We start from the raw sequence: 23164 nt of genomic DNA, 5'->3' as shown, positions 1-23164 counted from the left end.
CACTGACTGCTCTTCTGAAGGTCCTGAGTTCAAATCCCAGCAATCATATGGTGGCTCACAACCACCCGTAATGAGATCTGATGCCCTCTTTAGGTGTGTCAGAAGTCAGCTACAGTGTCCTTATATTTAATAATAAATAAATCTTTGGGTCAGAGCAAGCAGGGACTAAGCGAGCAAGGTTGACCAGAGCTAGCAGAGGTTCTAAAAATTCAATTCCCAGCAACCACATGAAGGCTCACAACCATCTGTACAGCTACAGTGCTACAGTGTACTCACATGTCTCCTTTCACTTGGCATGATGTCTCCCCAGTCATTTATGTCACTGTATGGGATGGCTTTCTTGCTCCGTAGAACTGTATGTGAATACACTATTGTGTGTGTGTAATCCGAGTTAGCCAGACATTTGGCTGGTCCCATTGTCCATCTGCTCCACGGTGTTTACCTGGTAGACATGCTTTGCTGCTAAGTCATGCACTGTAAACCTTGCGTGTTGGACGTGTGAGCTCAGTTCTACAGACGCCCGGGGGCAGAGCTGCCTGGCCACAGTGTGCCTATTTGTTTAGTTTCAGCAGACAGGCTTGCAAAGACGGCTTGTCTACTCCGAGCTTCCACCTGCTGAGGCCAAGTTTTCTTAGCTCCCCCTCTCATCAGTGCTGAGAACCAGCTAGCTGGCTCAGACCTTCCAGCCTAGCCAGGCGGACCGGTGACAGCACAGCTCTTGGGTGGCAGTTCTTAGATTGCCCTGGAAGGGACTCTCCCTCTCACCTGCTTCTCTCTCTCTCTCTTTCTCTCTCTCTCCCTCCCCCCTGCATCCTAGAGAGAGAGAGAGAGAGAGAGAGAGAATATATATAATCTATGTGAGTATACTGTCACTGTCTTCAGACACACCAGAAGAGGGCATTGGATCGCATTATAGATGATTGCGAGCCACCATGTGGTTGCTGGGAATTGAACTCAGAACCTCTGGAAGAGCAGTCAGTGCTCTTAACCACTGAGCCATCCCTCTAGCCCACCTTTTGGCTGTGTCCCCTTGTCCAGGCCTATCCTGCTCCATGGAAGAAACTCAAGCTTCCCTGTCCCCCCAGCACATACATTGTGTGGCCTCGGCTGAGTAGCTCGTCCCCGGCCTTTCTACTCATGGGACAAGAGGCCACCCAGGAGAGGAGCTGTACAGAGAGCATCAGGTTGTCTAGGAGGGCAGAGGGGAGGGAGGACAGGGGCATTTGATAGATACAACAGCTTAACTCAGGACAGTGGTGATATCCACAGAAGGCCAACGGTTTAGAAAAGGATGGAAACGATTTCTCTGACGTGTCTGTGTGTAGACACATGGAGACTGAAGGACAAGTCCCCATTTATCCTCTCCACCTTAAGTTTTTGAAACAGGGTCTCAGAACATGAAACTTACCTGTTCCGCTGGGCTGGGTAGCCCGCAAGCTCCACAGATCTGTCTCCATCATCCTAAGCACTGGGACTACAAGTGTACGCATACCACAGTTCCTGGCTTTGTATGTGGGTGTTGGGGGTTCAAATTCAGGTCCTCACAATGCTTATCTACCAAGCGTGTTACCCACTAAGTTTTTTGACTTCTCCCATCTTCCTCTAGCTTCGCCACAGGTCTATGTAGCCCAGACTGGCCTTGAACTCCAGACCTTCCAGCTTCAGCCTCAAGAACTGGGATGATGGGTGTGTACCATCATGCCGGATGATCTCTTAAGAGACTTACCTGGGAAGCAGCAATGGATGGCCAGGGGCTAGGCTAGAGCCCACTGCGACCCTCTGAACAGGGGCTTGGGTGTTTCACAGAGGGCAACAACATTGTCCTGACAGAAAGTCTAGTGGTAGGGCTGGTTTCCACAGTAGGTGAGGATGTTACTAGTGGGTGCTGGCCAAGGACTTTTTTTTTTTTCCAGATCTCACAAGGAGTGCCATAGGGCAGCCCTGTGTGACAGGTTCAGGCATCATGGTCAAGCAACAAGAGTGAGAAGTCAGTCCTCAGTTGTGTCCCGGCCCCCTCCCTGCATAGGACATCCCCCCCCTCACCCTTCTCCGTCCCCCCGTCCCCCACAACCACACAGCAAGGCCAACTTTCATGAGTCACTTACAGTTTATTTTTGCCTGAAAGTATTTCACATCTCTTTGTACACAGCTACGTGACAGTATTTATTATTAACCATCAAGAAAAGCAACATTGCGGGGTGGAAGTGGGGGCGGGGCGGGGGGTGGCATGTCTTAGTTCTTCTGGTTTTTTTTTTCCTTTTTAATTTTTTCCCTTTTTTTTCTATTTTTTAAAATTTTTTATTTTTTTTTTTTACTTTATTTTATTTTTTATTTTCTGCTTCTGCTTCTCTCTGCACCAGGTGCTGTGAAATACGGAAACCAGGGTCGGGGGTGGAAGAAAGCAACAACAGAAATCAACAGAGAAACGAACACAAATCAGAACTCACTCCACACACACACACACACAGGCACACGCACGGAAGAAAACCTGCCACAGAAAGGGAATTAAGACCGAGACTCGAACCCAAAGTCTCTGTGTTTGTTTTGTTTTTTTTGTTTTGTTTTGTTTTTTTGTGTGTGTTTTTTTTTTCCTTTTTTAAAAAAATTAGGGCATAGTTGGAGGTGGGGTGGGTAATAAAGTTTACCTGGCAAAGTATAAAACAACCGAAGCATGGTCTCCATCGAATAAGATTAAATAGATATAAAACAATTAATATCGACTGGTAGGGGGTCTGGTTTGGAGGTTGGGGGGAGATTTGTGCTAAACCAACATAAAAAGGGCTGGAGTCGGGGAAAGAGAGGGGGACTCCCAAAAGAATTGTCAAAGGGCTGTTTCTGTACAGTGAAAGGGCTTGGTAAGAAAAAGCCAACTGTCTGTAAAAAGAAATGAGGTTGGTCTGCCTCAGGACAGGATGGGAAGGGGATGCCTGCCGCAGTGACCGCGTCAGTGGAGGGAAGGTGTGGACAGTCGGGTGAGGTCGGGCTGGCTGGGTGACATAGCTCTTCTCTCCCAAGAGACCATGCAAAGAAGTGGGCGTGGGGCATGCGTTAGTGAACCACAGGGGGCTGGGGGGAGGCCACAGGTTGCAAGTCTCAGTAGGGGACAAGGACAGCTTAAAAGGGGGTGAGGGGCAACAGCAGGACCTTGGAGGACCAACTCTCCTATGGGGTATACAGGGAGGGAAGGTCAGGGCCCTTCCAGAGTCACAGAAGCAGAGGAGGGGAGGTGTGAGCTACAAAGTGGAGAATCTATCTCTTCCCTCCCACCTTGATTCCCACCCACAAGGAAACTGGAGACAGATGGAAATAATACAGAGTAGAGAGTGGGCAGACTGACTGACCAGGAGAGCATTAGCATACAAGAGTCCCGTAAGAAAAAAAAGCAATTAAGTTTCCAAAGGTCTTTTTTTTTTTTCCCTGTTGTTGTTTGTTTCCTTAAAAAACAAAAAACAAAAACAAAACCAGAACCACTAGCACTAACCCGACAGCTGACTGGTCCAGACAGTACTACACGCCAGGGGGAGGTGAGAAGGACAGGCAAGTGGGGCAGGTGAGGAGGGAGGGCCGGTCAAAGACTTCATAAATAAGAGCAGGTCCCAGACCCACAATTTGTCAACGTTTCTTAAATAGGTGCGTTATTTAAATCTTATGTACAACAAGAACCACTTTGCATAGCGATGGTGGGAGACACAGGACAATGGGGTGACATGACTGGGTATTCCTGTCCCAATGGTAGGGGCGAGATCTCGGCTCGGTGCACCTCCAGGAAGAAAGCGTCCTCCTTCTGGCCCGAGTGGACAGCATCAGGCTGGATGAATGCCCTCCCCCCGCCCCCCACGGTATCACACAACAAAAGGCAAAGAAAATCCACAAAGGGACCCCCGCCCACCCCTCCCCTGCCCTCCCTACCCGCAGTTCTTCCTCTTGTTGCCACCAAGGCTGCTTTTGATCAAGGTCAAAGGTTCCAATATGAAGCTCTAAGAATTAGGCGGGGGCTGGGCGTGCCGAGGATTCCCCACCCCTCCCCCCTCCGCCCCCCCAAGACTCCCCCATCTATCCCGCAGCCAGGTGCTGGGACCACCCCGGGACCCACTGCTCTGCTCTACGGCTATTAGTCAAGAGTCGGGTTTTTTTTTTTTTTGTTTGTTTGTTTCTCTTTTTTGTTTTTGTTTCTTTTTTGTTTTGTTTTGTGCGAGCCCATCCTGTACACAGAGGGGGCTTCACCAGGCTTCCGTGTAGCGAACATCAACCTCCTTTAGATTAGGAAGCTTGGCCTGTGGATGATAAAAAGGTACCTGGTCAAATACCAGCCAGTGTCTCATACCACCCACACCCTGTCCACTATGAGGCTATGGGCTCTCAGGGCTCTGGAAGGGGTTGGGCTGGTGACCCAGGGCACAGGTGGCCTCAAAGACATCACCAAGAGTAGACACAATTTTAATTGCCTTCTGAAATTGAACTACACATCTGATGTCCTGAGGCTTGTTTTCTCATGATCACAGCTAAACTGAGTCCTGTCTCTGGCTCCCAGGTGGCATTTAGGATTAACCATAGCATTCTGGGAAAGCTCCTGAGCGCCACGAAATAAGACTAGACTTCCGTAGGTCCCTTCCCATTGTTAACAGAATAGTCAGAGGGGGTCAGGGATCAGTACACACCAGCAGCCAGCTTGGACTCCACTTAGGTTCCTCTATCCTTAAACTGCAGTATGGTTTCTTTCACCTGATAACTTTTATTACATTTGTTTATTTGAGACAGAGCTTCATGTAGCCCAGGCTGGCCTCAAACAGGTATGAAGCTAAAGATGACCCCTCATTTCTAATCCTTCTGTCTTCAGCTCCGAGTGATGGAGTATGCATTACCTCATCGGGTTGATATGGTACTGGGTGTGGGACAAAGGCCAATCAACTTGCAAGACTTTTCTTAGCTTCTCCTTTTTGTTCCTGCTGGTAGACTAGCCTCTCAACAGCGGGCTCATTCCTTCACTGTATAGTGCTGCCTGGAACTCAGTAATGGCTTCCTGCCTCTATTTCCTGCCTTCCTAACATGCCTGTGTACCTACCAGTACCATTCAATAATATACATGCATCTCCATGCATACATGTGTATACACACATACACACACACACACATACAAGCCACCTGCTCATTGTTTCTATCCTATGCCTAACAATCGTCAGTCTTCAATGGCCTTCCCTGCTCAGGTAGAAGTGGCAAGCTGGGGAGGCCTGTGGTCACCAGTACAAAGCTGAGAAATATCTTTAAGTCACGCTTGCCAGTTAGGAGGCCGTTCAGAAAGCTACAGGACGCCTGCACAGCCCACTGTGTGGGTTTATCAGAGCACAGGGCAGGCTGTCTCAGAGACATAGAAAGTGACAGAAGCCTGGCACTTAGCACAAACATCCTTTAACAGTCAGGTTGGCTCCAGATGCCCCAGGAGAGGAAAGATGGAGGTTGGTCAAAGGCTAGTATCATGGAGCCTGCACCATGTCCCTCTGGGGCATAAAAAATAAGCAGGGGGTTGGTCAGACTGTTCAGAAGGTAAAGGTGTTAGCTGTGCAATGCAAACCTAGTGACCTGCCTTGGACATGTGTTTGTGTGAGCACGTGCGCGTGCGCGCGCACATACATACACACACACACACACACACACACACACACGGCAGGGGAGGAGGGAAACAAGCATTAACCTTTTTTAAAAAGGCATTAGAAACTAGAGAGATTGGTCACTGCTGCCAGCACCCACGTCAGATGGCTCTCAACCACCTATAACTCCAGCTCTACAGAATCTGTCTGCCCTCTGAGTGTACCCCCACACATGTGGCGCCCTCTCTCCCTTTCTCTCTCTGAAAAGAAACAAAGGAAAGTGAGTTTTCCTCATAAGCAGCCTCTCCCACTTGATTCCTGGGGCTCTGTGGTTTTGGGGGGACTTGAGTGCAGGATACCCCGAGAGCTATGCTTCCTAAACTGCCCAGGTGTCTGCGGTATGTTTGTGTGTAAACGCACAGATGTAGCTAGGTGTGTGTCCTGGGGCCACATTTCTTCCAGACCTGGCCCAAATGCTGTGAGCACTGGCCTGCAGAGTCCTCTTAAGTGTGCCTAGCTCTACAGGGGTGGGCCCACTGCTGCCCCCTAAGTCCTGTGTCCTCTGGGATCCAGTGACTTCTCTGGTGACAAATCATGGCAGCTGCTGTTTGGTACAGAGAGACTGGGCTGGACTGCATAGTGACCCATCAAAGCACAGAGGGGGGCCCTCAGAGACACGGGAAGTGGCGTAAGTCTGTCCACTGGGCTCAGCAGGTGTTAGGTCTAGGCTTGAACCAGAGAGTAAGCCCAGCTATGGGAAGACCAAAGACAGCAGTTGGTAGTAGCTGCAGGGCCACTGGGAGACCTCAGTGAAGGAGGACCCTGACCAAGGGCTTCTGGGGACCCTCTGACAGGGGCTTCTGGGATGCTACTGTGTCTCGGGGACCCAAAGCAAGAAGTGCTGAAGGCCCTGCCTCCACCTCCCTAAGAAGCATGTGTCCTCTGATGGATGACACATGCCGGCTGCCACACATATGCTCTCCTCTCCGCCCCAGCCTAGTGGACACACGGCCTGCTTCTACCCTGACTCCCGTTCCCACAGTCCATCTTCCAGACAGCTAAGGTCTTAAAACTAGGACGTGGTACCCCCTCCTCCAGGAGCCCCCAGGATTGTTCCTGACACTGGATAAAACCTAGTCCTTCTGTGACCCATGAGGACTTCCATCAGCTCTCCTGTTCTCATTTTCCAGCCAGGCTTGCTACGGCCAGGGCCTGCCAATCTTCTCTGCTTCGGAGCCTTTGCTTAGATATACCAACCCCCCTCTCACTCTGGATATCCCAGGCTTCTTATCCTTTGGGTTCAACATTATGTGGCCTCTTTTTTGGAAGGAATGAATGGTCCTTGGTTTTCCAATGCCATATAGATTCCCACTTGTAGGCTGTCAACCCTGGCTGGTTTTGTCACCAATCCCTCCCCCTTTCCTTCCCCATCTCTGTTCCTGGTATGCCAGGCACTGTGTGGAGAAGCATCTCTAACGGTGGCTAGGGAGGCAGGGGGTGGACAGGCTAGGGAGGGAAGGAAGGAGCCAGCAGCGAACATTTACCTTCAGATCCTCGTAGGTGTCAGCCGAGAGCTTGGTGCTGTTCATATTTAAACTGCAAAGACTCTTCATGGCTGGGTGGGTAAGCACAGACAGACAGACAGTGAGCCCGCACGAAAGACTAAGGCAGAATGGGGACACTTAAGCCAACTCTTCATGGGGATGTGTGAGGGAGATGCGATGGTGTGAGTTCAGCCATCACGACCAACAAGTAGCCCACTTCACACTCTGGGGTCTTTTCTTGGTCCCTGACCTCTGAACTTCTCTCCCTTTCGGGTCTGGTCCTGCCCTCTGGGGATCTTGGATGCTCTCTGGTACCTGCTGGCTCACATCGCTGACTTTTGGTCTCAAGAGCAAACATCAAGGTAGGGTTCACTATGGAGCCACATAGGTGCTTGCTGCAGACACACCCAAGTGCTTCTGCTGAGACCCCCTGAGGGGACAAGTGGGGACTCTGCAGTGTTGATTCAAAGCCCTCCCCGCCTCAACCTGCGGATGCCTCCCAGAAAGTAGCCTCAATATTGTTCATTTCCTCCATATCAGAGGTCCCAACATAGAGAGCCAACCAGGCCACAGACTTGCAATGTCACAGTCACATCTATGGTCTACTGCCACACTCTCTGCCACCTCCTGAGAGTCTCCCTGGCCATTTCACAGTCAAGCCAGAGGCCTCCTATCTAAGCTATCAGGTTAGAAAACAGGGAAATTGAACATACAGATTCCCAGGATCAACACCCCCCCCACCCCCCTTGATCAGCTCTATGAAACCAGCATCCCAGCCCTTCCCCCCAGGCCCCTGTCACTAAATGCATCTCAAGACAGCTCCAGGAGCACCTGGGGACCCAGTAGCACAGAGCTGTGCTTGTGCACAGCTGGCAAGGCTGGAGTTGCTAGTGTGTGTGTGTGGGTTGTGTGTGTGTGTTGTGTGTGTGTGTGTGTGTGTGTGTGTGTGTGCGGTGTACCCTAGAGAACTTTCCTTGCAAGTGTTTTTTTTTTTTTTAAAGATTTATTTATTTATCATATGTAAGTACACTGTAGCTGTCTTCAGACATTCCAGAAGAGGGCGTCAGATCTCATTACGGATGGTTGTGAGCCACCATGTGGTTGCTGGGATTTGAACTCAGGACCTTTGGAAGAGCAGTCAGTACTCTTACCCACTGAGCCATCTCGCCAGCCCCTTGCAAGTGGTTTAAGATAGCTGGGGGGAGGCCCAGGCTAATCTCATAGACTTTCACCTTTCCTCTAGACTTCTAGTTCCCTGAGGGTGGGGACACCCCTCTGCTTGTTCTCAGTGCCACACCTCGCCTGTGCTGGCATGCAACAGATCTGCTACAAAATCATTCTCAGTGAACTTCTCCCTTCCCAGGGTGCCCAGCCTGGGGTCTGCCCACCTGCTGCAAGACCCGGGTACTCACAGCTGAGGGCCAGCAAGCCCGCGTCGGTAACTGGGGTCTCACACAGGTTCAGCACTTGGAGCATAGTGAGGTGCTCCGAAAGGAGCCGCAGGCCGGCGTCTCCAAACTGTGGGGGGACATGGGTACTTAGCTCACCTGGCCTGGAGGAGGGGACCTCAGGCTGGGGGCAGGAGTGTGTGTGTTGGGTGTGTGTGTGTGGGATCAGGCTATGAGGTCGCAGCCTTCTTTTTAAAGAGTTTTGGATCTAGTTTATGGCAGGGACATAGGCCAGGCAAGTGTCTCTCTGTGAGTATCTGGCCTAAGGCGCCCATGCCCGAGATAGTGCTGGAGGCGTCTTTTCCAGAGACAGAGGAACCTGTGTATTCCAAAGAGCTAGGTCGGTGTATGAAACTGGGAGCCCAGCAGGCTTTAAGAGAATATTCATGCATATACCTCTCAGAAGCAACCTGGAAAGGCCTAAGATGAACTGAGGTAAACTCTCAGCCATGTCTCCCAACTCAGGAGTCTGTGCAGGAATTGCCCTGGGCTTCGGTGTTCCCAACTAGGAAATGGGCACAAGGCCACCAACCTCCTCTTGTCTCGGGGGGAGTGGGTTAGGGTTATGTGTGGAGAGCAAGTGGCTGGGCCCATGGACTCTGGGGTAGGAAAGGTCAAGTAGAGGGGGTGAGGAAGAGGGCAGGGTGGGGCGGGCACCTGCGTGGACCACAGATTGAGCTGCTTGAGGGAAGGCAGTTTGATGAGGTGCTCGGCGCAGGCACTGGTGACGTTGGTGAAGGCCAAGCTGAGGTTCTCCAGGTTTCCAAAGGAGCCAGAGCTCAGCAGGCGGGCCAGGTCCGCATCCTGCAGTGGGTGGCATGATCGCATGACCTCAGGGCAGGCCGGGGTGCCTCTATCAAGTGGGTCTGGGCCCTCTGCCTTGTCTGCAGTCAACACTGGCTCTGACCACCCCGAGGGCTCCACATTCCCCAGAAGCTGCGGGGTGGTGGCTCAGCCTGCGATGTGACTCACAACTTTGAGTCACAGCTGGGTTGTAACATAAGCCAGCACCCTCCCAAGCAGAGCATGCACATGCATGGTGTGTGTGTGTGTGCTCGTCTGTGTTGTGTGTTGTGTGTGGGCACACCCTCTCATGTGAAGAGCTGGCTGCCACACTCAGCTCCAAGCCGGCAGAGAGCCACACATGTCGATTGTCCTGGACTGTGAGGGTCTTGTCTTTGACTTTTAGCTGTCCCCTCAATTACAACTAATTTCTCAGAATTCTTTGCAGCCAACTATGACCAGGTACTGAATATGGACAGCCAGACCAAAAAAAACAAAAAAAAACAAAAACAAAAAAACGGAACTTCTAGGAAGACTCTCTGAGGGAAGGGTGGGCTGTTCCCTGCTGCTTCCTCCTTTCCTGCTGGCTGGGATGGAGACACAGAGGCTGGAGCCTGAGCAGGCTTCCTGGTCCATGAGGAGGAAGCCATGTCTTGGGGACAGGGGTATAGCAAGAAATCAGATCCCCAAAGACTTCAGGAAACGGGAAAATGGTGGGCAAACCAGACTGTACAGGGTTGTAAAAAAAAAAAAAAAAATCAAACACAGTCCAGTGCCTGGTTGCTATTGTTACCATGGCTACCGGCAACCCCTAGGCAATACTGCTGATGTCACCAGCAAGCTTTTGTTGTTCTCAGGCATTGGAGCTAGAGTCTTACACAGGCTAAACGTGTGCTCTACCTGCCAAACTGCAACCCCAGCCTTGGTATCAACAGAAAGTTTTCAGTCCATTTACCTCCTAGAAGAGCTGGACCTATCTCCCTGACCCACGGTAGACATCTGTGTTCTCCCCTCCCCGTTATTCCTCATCCTAGGAGCTGGACAGCTCACCTCCCACTCAGCGCATTCTCACCCTACCTCACCCACCCCACAGAGACTAAAAAACCTACTTACCGTGGACTTGGAGGGCAGTGTTAGCCTGGTCGGTCCGCCTTTCCTTTGCTGCAAAAGAAATAAGATCAGTTGAGACACATGTCTGCTCTGTCACCAGCCTCATGAAGCCATGGCTACTTCCTCAGGCAGAAGACGCCATGCTGGCTACAGCACAGTAGTATGTGACACCGAAACACACTGGCAGAGCTGGACGTTTAGATGCTCTGATGGGAGGTGATGTCACCCATCCAGTTCTTAGGGTAAGCGGCATCCACTTCCACCCAGAGTCCTGGCAGGCGATAGAGAATTTTTATACAGGTGTCTCGTGGTGAGGCTGGGCTGTGTATACTTTTTGCCCAGAGCCATAGTGGGGAGAGAAGGGTGGTTCCCAGGTAAAAGGTAAAAGACGGCACTCATGGACCCGAGTGTGCACACATATACAGAGACAGCCTCTCAGCTAGGACCAGGTATGACAATGACACATGTGTCCCTGTATCAAAGTAGAAGTGGGCCGTGTGACTTTAGCTGGCCTGCTTTACCTCTCTGTGTCCATCTAGAGTCACGTTTGAGAAGTACAGGGAACAACCCCCAACTCTCTGGGTGTGGAGTGGCAGTCACAAGGGGGCTGTCTCATGCTCTGCGAACAGCGGGCAGTTGAGAACTCACCAGCTCCTTCAGCTCCCGCTGCCGGTCGCACAGCTGTTCATACATGCGCTTGCCCACGTCCGTGCTCTCCAGCGTGGAGATGATCTGCAGTTGGGTGTCATTGTTGTCGATGATATTGTATTCCAGCATCAAACACAGGATCTGCCAGGAGCCATGGAAGGTGTGTCAGGGAATAGCCTGCTACGGGACCTTGGCGTATGCCGTTTCCAAAATTTGGCGTTTTCTGCTTTTGATCCCATGCTAATGTCTCAATCCTACCTCCAGGGACACTTAGGGTTTTCCAAACGGGCCTGTTCCTTCTTGTAAGGTAGCGAGCCCTGTTCACACGCCCTTGATGATGGGCAGCTTGGTGACTGCTTTCTAGAGGGTAGAGTGGGGCAAGGTGGTGCTCCCCAATTCTGACAGCTGTTATAAAACCCTACTTACTGCTCATGGGACAGGAGCTCGGGAGTGTGTTGGCATTGGGGGACTTCAGAGCAGTGAGAAGTTGGGGGACAGAGAAACAGTTAGAAGTGACATGAGGCACCTAGGCTTGTGCTCTTGATAACGTGAGCAGTGACCCCCCCAAACCCCACAAAGCAGAGAGGCTAGGGCTGCCTTAGTCCTCCAGCTGGAGAAAGAAGTCTTATTGAGGACCCCATGGGCTCCAACCCCCATGCAAACTCTAGGAGACCCCAAGGAAAAGTAGCCCAGGAGAGCCTGGCTATTATGTGCTCTACGTACAGACGGTTGCTATATAGTACTAGATAATCAGAACAGAAACTTCTACACGGCTGTGATCAACACGCGCTAGATCCCAACTGCAATGGACCAGCAGCAGCCTGAGAAAGGCCGCTGCACACCCAGGAGGCTACAACCACACCTGCCTTGCCCACACTGACTGCCCTTCACACAGATCACATTGCAACGGTACCTGGGGACCAGGGCCTTACCTCTGCCATGGTCTGGTTCCCTCTCAGGGCCAGGAGCATACAGGGGCCCAGCTTGTTTTCTGCCAGTGAGAGCAGAAACTTTTTGGTCTTGTAACAGGAGCCCATGAGAATGTGCACCTGGGAGGCAAGAAGACTCAGGTGAAGCAACCAAGATGTCACTGCAGTGCTATGACCCTCAGGACCAGCCTCCCCCCTCCCCGCCCCCCCGATCCCCGACGACCAGACGGTTCCCTGAAAAAATTAACTGAGGACATTATGTTGAGTGACAGCTGGTATACATGAGACGACACTGGGATGGGGTGCAGGCATCAGGCACAGTCACCCAGGCAGGCAAGACAGTGGCTGCCGGAGTTGTCCAAGGGAACAGAGGATTAGCATCAAAGGGTTCAGAAGTAAATCAGGTAAGGACAGAATGTGCCATAGACGAGTGGGGCTGATGGATGAAGACCTGTGTACCGGCATTCCAAGGATGCTGAGTCAAGGTGTAACACTCACAGTCTCTCTCTTTTACTACAGTAACAAACAAACAAACAAGACTCCCCTTTTCCCCAGTTCCCTTCAGGGGCTACTGGTATTAGGTCTTGTATATTTCTAGCATTGAGGGTACTGGGTGGAAATTTCTAGGCAGTCCTTGCTAGGTGGGGGACGAGGGGCCTGATTCACATGGCAGTTGGGCTGTTCTGTGCTTTGCTTTCTCTATGATACCAAACCAAAAGCTGTTTTGAGAGATCACCCACCCAACAAAACCTGCTCCCTCCCAAGATATGCTAGGAGTGGGGTGTGTGTGTGTGTCTGTCTGTCAGTCTGTCTTGCATTTAGAGGTGATGGCATATGAGCAAGGGCTCCCCAACTCAGCAGAGGCAGGGGAGCCCAAACATCCTCTGGAAGAGACAGCCTAATCCAAGGACCACTTCTCGCCATGGGTCTCCATGGAAACAACACACTTGCATCCCCGCGGCTGCCTGCTTCCTTCCCTGACTATGTACTCTTCGGCTCCATCATTAACAACTCTGGCATACAAACAAAATCACTCTGGCAGGAGCTCACTCCCTGAGTTCTCTCTCACACTGAGTCCCCGCATGAAGGGGTGGGGGAGACTCCACACATTGCCATGGTGAAACTGTGACATCAGAGGAAGCCAGAGAGGCGATGGCAAGCAAGACATGGCGTAAACAGGCGGCTCAGTGTGTTTCTAGGTACACAGGACATTCAGAAAGCAGGTCCAAGGGAGCAGGCGAGGGGCTTGGAGCAGATGCGTAAGGAAAGGGAACTAAAAATAAGGCCCTTGAGGTGGTGGTGTCTGAGAGAACACGCCTATCTATCGTCATTGCACAGATCTCTCTGCCAAATTCACTGTGATAGCTGTTTATTCTGCAAACCGGTCCCTAAGAGAGAGAGACAAATAAGCTGAGCCAAGTTGGGGTCAAGGAGTCCCTGGGTGGCTCAGTGCGTAAATCATGCCTGACACTACACACAATTGCTACCTATGGTGCCCTGGCGAAGCCTCTCTTTGTCTTGTTTTGCCTATGAGGAAGATGGAGCCTATACAGGCAAGTCGGCGTGTAAGGCCAACTAGTGGAAGACTGGGCAGGGACCCCAGGCCCAGGTCTAGAGGATGCCTGCATTCTCTCCACATCACATGACCCCAGAAGAAAGTGTGAATGGAGTTGGGTGTGTCAGGGAACAGAGTGCATCCGTGCCCTCTGCTACAGAAGAAGCCACTACCCCGAGACAGCAATCTGGTCTACAAAGGGCTTGTAAAGAAAAGTCTTGTCAAGCAAGCCACTAGACTTCTCAGGGTCTCTTGAGGCCCAGGTGTGATTCAAAAGAGCTGACACAAAGCTCTGTTCTCAATCTGTAGGTTACAACCCCTTTGGGGAGTCATATCAGATATCCTGTATACCAGATATTCACATTACGATTCATAACAGCAGCAAAATTACAGTTACGGAGTAGCAATGAAATCATTTTATGGTTGGGGGTCACCATGACATGAGGAACTGTGTTAAAGGCACTCACGGCATTGGGAAGGTTGAGAATCACCGCTCTATGGGAAGAAGCCACTGTGGGTGTTTTAGTGACCTCAATGCTTTCTGAAGTGGGGATGAGAACCCTGAGTCTGGCTCCCCAGCCTTTCATTATGAGGACTGGACAAGCAGGTGGCTATGGAGTTTCTTGTGCCAAGATGGATCTGTCCCTTGCACTGAACATCACCATAGCAACCAAGTCTAATCAGTGATTTGTACACACACAGGTATATCCACAGAAACAGGGCTGTGGCTTTGTAGGGTAGAGCACCCCCAAAACAGGCCATGTTTCTATATCTGCTTTCTATGCTTCTCTGCACTTCCCAGAGCAGGTGACAGGCTCTTGACCCAGGTACTCAGGGATTAGTGACTCTCTCTGTAGTGGTTTGAATATGTTTAGCCCAGGGAGTGGCACATTTGGAAGTGTGTTCTTGGAGTAGGTGTGTCACTGTGGGCATGGGCTTTAAGACCCTCGTCCTAGGGCTGACGAGATGGCTCAGTGGGTAAGAGCACCCGACTGCTCTTCCGAAGGTCCAGAGTTCAAATCCCAGCAACCACATGGTGGCTCACAACCATCTGTAATGAGATCTGACGCCCTCTTCTGGAGTGTCTGAAGACAGCTACAGTATGTACTTGCATATAATAAATAAATAAATAAATCTAAAAAAAAATAAATTAAAAAAATTAAAAAAAAAAAAAAAGACCCTCGTCCTAGCAGCTTAGAAGTCAGTATTCTCTAGCAACCTTCAGATGAAGATGTAGAATTCAGGGCTGAAGAGATGGCTCAGCGGTTAAGAGCACTGACTGCTCTCCCGAAGGTCATGAGTTCAGATCCATGCAACCACACGGTGGCTCACAACCATCCATAATGAGATCTGACGCCCTTTGGTGCATCTGAAGACAGCTACAATGTACTTTGATATAATAATAAATAAATCTTTAAGTTGGAGTGAGTGGGGCTGACTAAAGAGAGCTTAAATTCAAATTCCCAGCAACTACATGATGGCTCACAACCATGTACCCATATATATAAAATAAATTAAAAGTAATTAAAAAAGAAAAAAAAAAGATGTAGAACTCTCATCTCCTCCTGTACCATGCCTGCCTAGATGCTGCAATGTTCCCACCTTGATAATGGACTGAATCTCTGAACCTGCAAGCCAACCCCAATTAAATGTTGTCCTTATAAGAGTTGCCTTGTTTGTGGTGTCTGTTGACAGCAGTAAAACCCTAACTAAGGCACTCTCCCTCTTCATGGCTGGCACTGTGCTGTCCAGAAGACTTGCAGGCAAGCCACAGTGGGCTGGCTGCTGTGTACCCCAGGATGGACCAGCCCGACACCCACCAGCAGCTTCCTGTGGGGGACCCTACATACCATGCTGGCAAACAGCTCCCCGTCATCATCACAGGCCACCCCTCCAGGGCTGTAGAGCTGGAACCAGCCATCCTTGCCTGCCCGCACGCTCAGCAGACAGGAGTGGACCTGTGGGCAGAGGGGACAGACACACTGTCAGTTCTAAACAGTCTCAGGTATGAAGGTAGCATGAACAGTGTCCAAGCCCAGGCAGCCAGGAAATGCATGAACTTCCTTTAGCCTCACAAGCTAAAGGCCTCCACACTGCCAAGTCCAGCCACATGTCTTCAGCTCCCTAGGATAGGACAGTCCTGAGGCCTAGCTGGGAAACACTCACACATGCCTACATATACACACCCACACCTACCCCCCACGTACCCTCCCCACCCACAGTGATCACACATACTCACACACATATACTCACACCCACACCTACCCACTGTGATCCCACACACATACACACACACACCCATTGTGATCCCACACACGCATAGGCATATATACACCCACTCACTGTGATCCCCCCCCCATACACACACATATACACACCCACTGTGATCCCACACACGCATAGGCACATACACACCTACACCTACCCATTGTGAACCGCCCCCATAAACAAACCCACGTCTATCCACTGTGACACCACACATGTACACATATACACACAGCTTCAGGCTTAAGGACAACTGAGACCACAGCTGGTGACATTTCCTCATTAGCCTTTCTGCTTTCTCCCAACTGCATCTGAAGATGGTTTGTAAAACTTGTGATGGAGCTAGAACTTTCTAGAATAAGGTTTCCCACTGCAGCCTGGAGACCATATAAGAAGCAGGAAGGATGCTTATAACACATGGTCTTGGTTTGACCAGATCCAGGGATCTGGAATCATGAGGGTTAGTGGGGGCCTGCCTTGTAGGCAAGCAAGAAGGTCTGGGGACAGTTTCCCTACAGCATCTAGACTTGGAGCCCGAGAGACTGGGTCACAGGTCATGAATTTATGCTTATGGGTGGGGCCAGTGTGCCTTTACTACTACATCTGGTTATGTGGTATGGGACGTTAATGACTTAACTTCTATTCCTAACTCTGAGAGAGCGGGGCGGGGCGGGGCGGGGGTGGGGTGGGGGTGTGGGTGGAGATCAGTGATTCTTTTTTAGTTTTTTTGAGACAAGAGTTTCTCTGTTTCTTCTGGCTGTCCTGGAATTAGCTCTGTAGACCAGGCTGTCCTTGAACTCAGAGATCTGCCTGCTCTATCTATCTCCCAAGCACTAGGACTAAAGGTGTGTGCCACCACTGCCTGGCTTGGGGGGTGATTCTGAAGTCAGGAAGGGATAAGAATGGCTTCCCCTTGGGCTTGTAAAGGTTAACAGGGAGCATGCACGTGCCTGACATGGGGCAAGAGCTTAATCTGCCTTTGGTTTTCTGAAGCTCAGAGCTTTTGTGAGAGCTCCGAGTTCAATTGATTCCTTCCTTGGCCCAGGGACCCCCACACTAGCAGCACAAACACAACATTGACCGGAAGCTGGTTGGACATTCCATGGAGGATCCAGTGAATCTAAAGCCATGTGACACAGGGACACTGTCTGCCAGTCTCTGGCTAACCAAAATGAAGTCCAAGAGGCTCCACATGGGGAAAAGAGGCTGTGTCTACACACAGGGGGCTGGAACCTGTATAGTCCGTTCTAAGGATCTGATGACTCAGTGGCCTCTGCAAGGAGACCTAGGAGGCCCCCAAACTATTTTTCTACTGTAGAAAAAAAGGCTCACTGCACTGAGGTATGGCTCAGTGTTTGTTTAGGTCCCATCTCCAATAAACACATGAGGGGAAAAAAAGTAAAAAAGAAAAAAAAAGTCTTACTTCCTGTCTTGGATCTTCTGCAAACCTCTGAATCACATACTTCAGTTCCCTGGAAGGAAGAGGAGGGCGGGTCATTTGCAGGCCCAAGTGGACAGGGAGGGGTAGGGAAGGGATGGAAGAGGAGCCAGGAGCAGGTGGGGGTAGACAAAGTGAGGCACATGGGAAACATTCTAGCAAGGTTTGGATGTGTGACACAGATGACTGCTCAGGTGGTGCCTCTGCAAGCCTCCAAAAATGCACGTGGACCAGAGAAAGGGCAGGAGGCTGGTGGTGGCAGGGGTGTGGTAGCAGGGGCGTGGAGGTGACCCGGTACAGGGAGCACTCACAGTGGGAGAAAGTGGGGTGGGTGCGTCTGCCATACTCACTTTGTGAACTTCTCGTGGGCGAGAGCTCTGTACCAAAAACAAAGAGACAGGCAGTTAGAGACCTTTGCTGCCCAACGATCCCATTTCCTCCCAGGACGTCTAGACTTTTAGCTCTGACTCGAAGAATGTAGAGAAAAATGACAAAGAAACGAGGGTATCCAATGTGCCCCTCCTTTGACAAGGTGAGGATCACAGTCACACGAACAGGCTGAGCCACTGGTGTCCCCAAAGTCAACACCAGGCCCGCACCTGTCATGCAGAAGTGCATGAACGTGTTCAGGCACACATGGGCTCCAGGGACCCAGGTGTGTTTGTTAATTGTTCCACAATTAAGGCGAGGCTGCAGTAATTACCAGCGCACATTGCCAGGCAATCAGGGACCATTCTTCCAAGTGAATTGCATCATGGGCCACTGTCAAGCGGGTCCCAGGGCCTGTGGGGACAGCTGCTGTAACCAATGATGCCACAGACAGAGAAGGCTCTGAGGAGTCAGATTTCTCAGGTCTCCATTCTTGGGAGCCCCGAGGGAACTAGCCGGCCAGCAAATGGGGCAATTAGTGGGTGTAATGTCCCCCTCGGAGGAGCTGCATTCATAAACACAGGCTCACTAATGGGCTCTTCAGAGAGCCCCAAGTGCCTCCCAAGGCCCAGCAGCTTCCAATCTGTCAAAACAGACCTGCAGGCATGTGAGGCCCGTGGCTGAGCTGAGGCTCTCTATAGGTTGTGATCCAACACACAGTGATGCTTCTCATGAATTCTTCCATGCCAGTATGAGGGTGGGCGAAAGGGTCCTTTCTGGCCACGCTCGGAGTGTTGTTAGCTAACGGCCATCAAGGCTCAGTACACACAGCTAGCCTTCCCTTGCACAGCCCTGAAACAGCTCCATATGCCGTTTCTTTTCTTTTTGCTTGTTGGTCCTTCTTGGTGCTTGGAGATCAACTCCAGGGCGTTGCACATGCTAGGTACACGCTCTGCCACCAGAGTACCACACTGGCCTTTCCTCCTCCTTTCCTTCCTTCCTTCCTTCCTTCCTTCCTTCCTTCCTTCCTTCCTGCCTTTCTTCCTTCTGCAGACAGGGTTTTGTTATGTAGCTCAGGGTAGCCCCAAACTGGAATTATAAGCAGTAGTTCTCAACCTGTGTGCTGTGATCCCTGGGGGGTGGCAGTGGGGGTGGAGTCAAAAGACCCTTTCATAGGAGCTGCATATCAGATATTGATGCAATGCTTCATAGCAGTAACAAAACTACAATTGTGAAGTAGCAACAAAAAGTAACTGTATGGTCGGGAGTCACTACAACATGAAGGACTGTATTAAAGGGCTGCAACGTTAGGACGGTTGAGAACCAGTGAATTATATAGGTACGTGCGCCATGCCTAGCACAGTGGTGATATTAACTGTCAATTTTGACTGTTCCCCAGGGAATGGGGTGGGGGTGGGGGGAGTATTACTGTCTCCATGTGCTGTGCAATAAAAACCATTAAAGTAACTACAGGCCAGGCATGGTAGAGATGGCTCTGGCCTTGTCTGAGTTTAATGAGTCCCTATGTCACTGTCACAAGACCTGAGGCTGTTTCTATCACAGACTTGGTTTTTCAGAGAGGCCCTGAGCTGGGCCACATCTCTGTCTTGGCTGTGGGTCCTGATATCCTCCTCAGACCCACCTCTCCACGACCCTGTGAGCCCCTTAAAATGGCATCACCCTCTCCTGTGGTTCCCATCCCATTTGGGCAGGTTCTGGTGGGACTTACTCTTTGGGGAATGGAATGGGTTGAAGCAAGCTGGCCAGAGATGGTCTCCAGTCATCATAGTCGGACCTAGAATGAGAGAGGAACCTGGTGAGGGACGGTCAGCAGGGAGAGGATTTCCACGTGCTATCCCGTGTCTGGGGTTAGCACCCAATATGGACTCTGCCTCAGAGATAGCAGACATAGCACAGCATGACCCACCCAAGAACATCCCAGACTTCCAAACAACCACCAGGGAACTATAACCCAGCTCCCCAGTGTCCCACATCCTCCTTGCTCTGAACTCAGACTTTATCTGTCTCTCATCATGACCCTTTGAGGCTTCACAGAGGGCGAGGGGCTACTCTAGGTTTCCAATCCCTAAATCTGGGTTGATGTCTAAGCCCCTTATAACCTCAGAGTGGGACACATCTGGAGAGAGAGCCTTTTTAAGGAATTATAACACAGGGCCACTAGGTTGGGCCCTGAAGCAATTCAAATGACACGAGAAATGTGTGCATGGAGAAGACCCTGAGAGGACACAGAGAAAGGGCACCAGGGCCCGACAGCCCTACCCCACCTGCACCCGTCTCCTCAGAACTGAAAAGATACTGTGATCCCAGCCACGTGACCTGTGGAGGCGTCTCAGCAGTATAAGCACACCTGCCCCTCTTGTCTGTGACTGACCAGACTCAAGGGGAAACCTACAGACTGACTCAAGAAAAACAAACNAACCAACCAACCACCCAAGCAACAAAACCACAATTTGGACTATTGTCCCTAGCTACCAGTTTTGTTGTTGTTGTTGTTTGTTCGTTTTGTTTTTACACAGGGTCTTGAGGCTGATGAGGTGACTCTTATGGGTAAAGGTGCACATCCCCAAATGTCCCCAAATCTGACAAACTGAGTTCGAGTCTCAGAATTTACATGATGGAAGATGAGAACTGGTCCCTGCAAGCTGTTCCCTGACCTCTGTATGTATGCTATGGCATTTGNATGCTCATCACACACACACATATACACTCTTAGGCAAGGTCTCATGTAGTCTAGTCTGGCCTTTTGATACATAGCTGAAGATGGCCCTGGACTTCTGATCATCTTGCTTCCTGGTCCCAAGTGCTGGGATTACAGGCCTGGGCCACCATGCCGTGTCCACGTGGAGGGTGACATAACCCAAGGGTTTCAGCATGCTAGGCAAGCATCCTCCCAACACACACACACTCCTTTCCTTGCTGTTAGACTCCCACCTCTATTTTTCCACTTGACCCGGTTGGCAGTCACAATATAATACTGAAAAAAGGCTGTGACGTATTTCTTCAGCATTTCCTCCACACATGCATTATGCCGAGAGCTCTGTATCTCCACTTGTTTGCTCCTTTGCAAACACACAACACAGTAAACAGGACCCATGCCATTTAAACAGAAGAGGAGACGCAAGGCACAGAGAGGTTAAGCAGATGGCTGGAGCTAACACAGTCTGACTGAGACACGGCCTTCAGGCTTCTGACTCTAGACCCTTGGGTCTTCCTGGAGCTAACTGACTCCCGTCAAGACCTTACCAAAAGCAGATATCTGTGTGGTAGGGAGCTTGTACCTCAAGCAGGGACATAAGGAGGATCATGTGTGCTTCCCTCCTGCAAGGTGCACTGTGGTGACAGAGTGAAGCAATTGCTCAGAGAATAACAGACCAAGAAGTGATGCAGTGATGCAGGACAGGGGCTTCAGCTTCTGCTGCTCCACAGTGCAACTGTGGCTGAGCATAAACATGCGTCAGGCTCTGAGAAGAGGCTGCTCTGTGGCTGGCTGAGGAGGACTGCAGAGTGAAGACATCACAGGGGGTTGGGGTGGGGGGATTTCAACAAGGTCTCAGTCTGATAACAGATGGAACCCCCTCCCCCACGTGAAAAAGCTTCAGGAGAACTGTGGGAGAAACTGAGGCTCAGAGATGCTTTGTGACTTTCTACCAATCTCTGCTGGTTGTTGACATGTGGCTTAGGGACTCCTAAAGCCATGACCTACATTCATTCCCAACCCCTAGCACCCACACTGTATTTATACCCAAGTCTCCAACACTGTGGGTTTGAGAGCTTTGCTGAAGGGCAAACCTCAAGATAGCCTGTTCTCAAATCACAAGGTTCATGGGTTCCGCTGCTGAGTGAATGGCTGGCCCTGAGTTCTATGCCATGCTATTGGTCCACTTTTACATTCAGAATTCAGGCTTCCTGTCGTTATCTGCACGAATGAGGGTTCCACATTTATCTTTCCTTCTTGTTCTTCCAGTCCCACTCATTCTGTTTTTGATTTTGAGATAGGGATTGTACTGGCTGGTTTTGTGTGTCAACTTGACACAGGCTAGAGTCATCATAGAGAAAGGAGCTTCAGTTGGGGAAGTGCCTCCATGAGATCCAGCTGTAAGGCATTTTCTCAATTAGTGATCAAGGGGGAAAGGCCCCTTGTGGGTGGGACCATCTGTGGGCTGGTAGTCTTGGGTTCTATAAGAGAGCAGGCTGAGCAAGCCAGGGGAAAGAGAAAAGCCAGTAAAGAACATCCTTCCGTGGCCTCTGAATCAGCTCCTGCTCCCTGACCTGCTTGAGTTCCAGTCCTGACTTCTTTCAGTGATGAACAGCAATGTGGAAATGTAAGCTGAATAAACCCTTTCCTCCCCAACTGCTTCTTGGTCATGATGTTTGTGCAGGAATAGAAACCCTGACTAAGACAAATTGGTACCAGCATAGTGGGGTATTCCTGTGACAACCTGACCATGTTTTGGGGAGGACTGTGGAAGGACTTTGGAACTTTGGGCTAGAAGAACAGTGTTAAGATGGGATGTTGTGTAGGAGCTTGGAAGATAATGTTGAGAACAGTGCAGAAGATGGAGGCCTGGCTTATGAAATTTCAGAGGGAAGATTAAGACTCTTTTCAGGGCCATTGCTGTTTTGATTGTGAAGATTCTGTAGTTTTGGTTAGCTGGGGCTGAAGAATCAGCTGTGATTAACAAGATACCAGAACTACTAAAGTTTAACCTTTGCATTACTGGGACTATTGATGCTGGTTAGCTGGAGCTAAGAAATTAGCGGTGATTAAGAAGATACCAGCATCATTGAGGTGACATCTTCTGGGAAGTGTTTTCTGAGAGCACAGAGGCTGTTTTCCAGAGATAGCCAAGGTTGTACCTTGTGCTGTGGCTGGACTTGGTAATGTGAAAAAGTTACCCAGGTGGTACTAGTTTTGAAGGCATGAAGGGGTCACGCAGAGCAGCTGAGGCTAGGCACTGAGAGAGGCCATGGAAGGCCATTGGTGAAGGTACAGCCTCAGTTGTAATTGATGGCCCTGGACTGAAGGGTTCATGCAGTGTTTTGGAGATGCCAGTACCATGAGATGACCACCAAGAATAGCAGCAGCAGTAGAGTACAGGCATNTGGAGCCTAGAAGACAAGCTGTGTGCAACAAAGGACAGGGCTGGAGAAGTGACCCAATCCCTTGGAGGAGCCCAGAAGATTGTGAGTTGGTTCCCAGACATTGGACAGTTTGGAGTTTGATTTTGCTTTTCACTGTGACTGTGCCCTGATGCTTTTCCCTCTTGAAGGAAGTATTTTAGTGGANCCCACAGTTAAGAGACTTTTTTAATTGTAAAGACTTTGGATTTTAAGAGATTGGAATTTTAAGAATTTGCAAAGACTGTGGGACTTGTAAAGTTGTTTAGATCTTGGGGATGAATAAGAAACTAAGGGTTAAGGCTTACTAGTGATATGTTTGTGTGTCAAGTTGACAAGGGGTCAATTGTA

At 50.3% G+C, this 23164-nt stretch overlaps 1 protein-coding gene across 3 annotated transcripts in view; it reads right to left on the bottom strand.

Annotated features, from left to right (window-relative positions):
* Nucleotides 1-2088: 2088 nt before the first annotated feature.
* Cmip (c-Maf inducing protein) overlaps nucleotides 2089-23164 on the bottom strand; it is a 207965-nt gene continuing 186889 nt past the window's right edge. For all 3 annotated transcript variants that reach the window (XM_021169931.2, XM_021169932.2, XM_029480746.1), the window contains exons 11-21: nucleotides 19404-19469; nucleotides 17656-17682; nucleotides 17291-17339; nucleotides 15453-15560; nucleotides 12051-12167; nucleotides 11119-11259; nucleotides 10474-10521; nucleotides 9235-9381; nucleotides 8542-8647; nucleotides 7130-7200; nucleotides 2089-4274 (exon numbers count right to left, since the gene is read on the bottom strand). In XM_021169931.2, the coding sequence (XP_021025590.1) occupies nucleotides 4221-4274; nucleotides 7130-7200; nucleotides 8542-8647; nucleotides 9235-9381; nucleotides 10474-10521; nucleotides 11119-11259; nucleotides 12051-12167; nucleotides 15453-15560; nucleotides 17291-17339; nucleotides 17656-17682; nucleotides 19404-19469 (934 nt within the window). In that variant the 3' untranslated portion in view covers nucleotides 2089-4220. The remainder of the gene's footprint in view (nucleotides 4275-7129; nucleotides 7201-8541; nucleotides 8648-9234; nucleotides 9382-10473; nucleotides 10522-11118; nucleotides 11260-12050; nucleotides 12168-15452; nucleotides 15561-17290; nucleotides 17340-17655; nucleotides 17683-19403; nucleotides 19470-23164) is intronic.

This window comes from Mus caroli, chromosome 8, assembly GCF_900094665.2.
Source record: "Mus caroli chromosome 8, CAROLI_EIJ_v1.1, whole genome shotgun sequence".
NCBI classification, from domain to species: domain Eukaryota; kingdom Metazoa; phylum Chordata; class Mammalia; order Rodentia; family Muridae; genus Mus; species Mus caroli.
The sequence above is the reverse complement of the archived record's forward strand: the minus strand, read 5'-3'. Positions and strand labels throughout refer to the sequence as shown.